This window comes from Anolis sagrei, chromosome Y (genome assembly GCF_037176765.1).
Source record: "Anolis sagrei isolate rAnoSag1 chromosome Y, rAnoSag1.mat, whole genome shotgun sequence".
NCBI lineage: Eukaryota > Metazoa > Chordata > Lepidosauria > Squamata > Dactyloidae > Anolis > Anolis sagrei.
The window spans coordinates 78,586,090-78,588,589 of record NC_090035.1 but is presented as its reverse complement, the minus strand read 5'-3'; the positions used below and the strand labels follow the sequence as shown (position 1 = coordinate 78,588,589).

At 42.6% G+C, this 2,500-nt stretch overlaps 1 protein-coding gene across 3 annotated transcripts in view; it reads left to right on the top strand.

The window, feature by feature from the left end:
- Positions 1-2,500, top strand: part of LOC132781205 (pleckstrin homology domain-containing family G member 2) — a 106,133-nt gene that overhangs the window by 83,081 nt on the left and 20,552 nt on the right. For all 3 annotated transcript variants that reach the window (XM_067461455.1, XM_067461456.1, XM_067461454.1), the window contains one exon: positions 2,439-2,500. This exon is cut by the window's right edge and continues 40 nt beyond it. In XM_067461455.1, the coding sequence (XP_067317556.1) occupies positions 2,439-2,500 (62 nt within the window). The remainder of the gene's footprint in view (positions 1-2,438) is intronic.

Sequence of the window (2,500 nt, the reverse complement as noted above, 5' to 3'; positions counted from 1 at the left end):
GGCAGGGCTCAGGGTGCATTGCAGCAGGTGGTCAGTGGTTTGTTCTTCTCCACACTCGCATGTCGTGGATTCCACTTTGTGGCCGCATTTCTGAAGGTTGGCTCTGCATCTCGTGGTGCCAGAGCGCAGTCTGTTCAGTGCCTTCCAAGTCGCCCAGTCCTCTGTGTGCCCAGGAGGGAGTCTCTCATTGGTATCAGCCATGGATTGAGGTTCTGGGTTTGAGCCTGCCACTTTTGGACCCTTGCTTGCTGGGGTATTCCAGCGGGTGTCTCTGTAGATCTTAGAAAACCATTTCTAGATTTAAGTCGTTGACGTGCTGGCTGATACCCAAACAAGGGATGAGCTGGAAATGTCACTATCTTCGTCCTTTCACTATTGGCTGCTACTTCCCGGCGGATGTCAGGTGGTGCAATACTGGCTAGACATGTAGTTCCTCCAGTGGGCGCAGACACCCTGTGATAATGCAGCATGTCTCATTAAGAGCCACATGTACTGTTTTAGCGTGGTGAGATGTGTTCCACACTGGGCATGCATACTCAGCAGCAGAGAAGCAAAGCGCAAGGGCAGATGTCTTCACTGTGTCTGGTTGTGATCCCCAGGTTGTGCCAGTCAGCTTTCCTATGATATTGTTTCTAGCACCCACTTTTTGCTTGATGTTCAGGCAGGGCTTCTTGTAGGTCAGAGCACGGTCCAGAGTGACTCCGAGGTATTTGGGTGCGCTGCAATGCTCCAGTGGGATTCCTTCCCAGGTAATAATCCTCAGAGCTCGGGATGCTTGTCTGTTCTTAAGGTGAAAGGCACATGTCTGTGTTTTAGATGGATTAGGGATCAGTTGGTTTTCCCTGTAATAGGCAGTAAGAGCACCTAGAGCTTCGTTCTACCATCTCAAAGTTCCCTGCTTGAGCGGTGATGTCACAATCATCAGCATAGATGAAGCTCTCTGTCCCTTCTGGCAGTGGCTGGTCATTTGTGTAGATGTTGAACATGGATGGAGCAAGCACGCTCCCCTGAGGCAGGCCGTTCTTCTGTTTCCGCCATCTGCTTCTCTGGCCCTGGAACTCAACAAAAAAGCTCCTGTTTTGTAGCAGGTTTCCTATGAGGCAGGTGAGGTGGTTGTCCTTTGTGATATTATACATTTTTCTCAGGAGGAGGCGGTGGTTCACAGTATCATAGGCTGCTGACAGGTCTATGAAGACGGCTCCTGTGATCTGCTGCCTTTCAAAGCCATCTTCTATCTACTGAGTCAGGTTCAGCACTTGCAATGTGCAGCTTTTGCCTTTCCTGAAGCCAGCTTGCTGTGGAACCATGATGTGGTGGGTTGACTGGAAAGACATGTGCCGGCAGCTGATTGGCTGAGCATGCCAGTAGCCAGAGTTCTGATTGGCTGCTGTCTCTGGCTTGCTGCTGAGACAGTTTTAACTGCCACTTTCATCTCGGAGAGTGAAGAGAGCGCTGACTGGAAACAGCCAGGAAGGAAATGGCTGCCAACTCTCTGAAGCCTGGTCATTTTTAAGGCATGAAGCATATTTTAAAGACTGTTTAAAAGGATTGTTTATTCCCTCTGTTCTCTGTGTGAACTCAGAGAAACTACTGTATATATTGTTGCCCTGTTTATTTGGAAGGGGACTCAGAGTGGCTTACAAGTAAAAAGTAAATAGAATATATTATATTATTACCATAGCACAATAATAATATTATATATTACATTGTACTATAACATTACACTGCAATATTATTAGTAATATTACATTTAATATAAAATATATAATTATTTAATATAAATATATAAAATTTAATATAAAATATATAATTATATAATTATAATATATTATTAGTAGTAGTATTACATTGTATTACATTATAATATTATCAATATTATATGTATATACAATACAGACCTGTAGCCAGGGAGGGGGGTTAAGGGTTCAACCCCGCCCCCCAAATTTTCAGGTAAAAAACCCTATTTTTTGGCTTTTTTTTGGCCTTACTAACCTTGCATACTTTGTATCATACCTTTTACGGAGCAATAAGGGTCTTTGGACTGTATTAAAATGTTGTTGTTGTGTTATTGAACTACTCTTCATGATTTGCTAAAAAAAAGTTTCAACCCGCCCCCCTCCCCCGAATTTTTTTCTAGCTACGGCCCTGATACAATATATTATATTATATTATATCTTATATTATATTATTTTATATTTGATTATATTATATTATGTTTGACCTTTTGAATGAAAATAAAGATACTGTTACATGTTAAACAAGCCCGAGTGACACTTTATTATACTACAGGGTATATCTTGGTTCATAAACTGTGGTAAAGTTTCTGTTTATTTACATTTACAACCCCCAACAAGATGCACCCCAATCTGAGCTTCTACTATTCATATTAAGTAATGTTATGAATGATCATGGTGCCTGTTCTTTTTTCCCATTTGCAGGTTCCCCCGAAGCGTACATCGGTATGGAATCTCCCAAAAAGCCCCTTCCTTCTCCGCGGCTT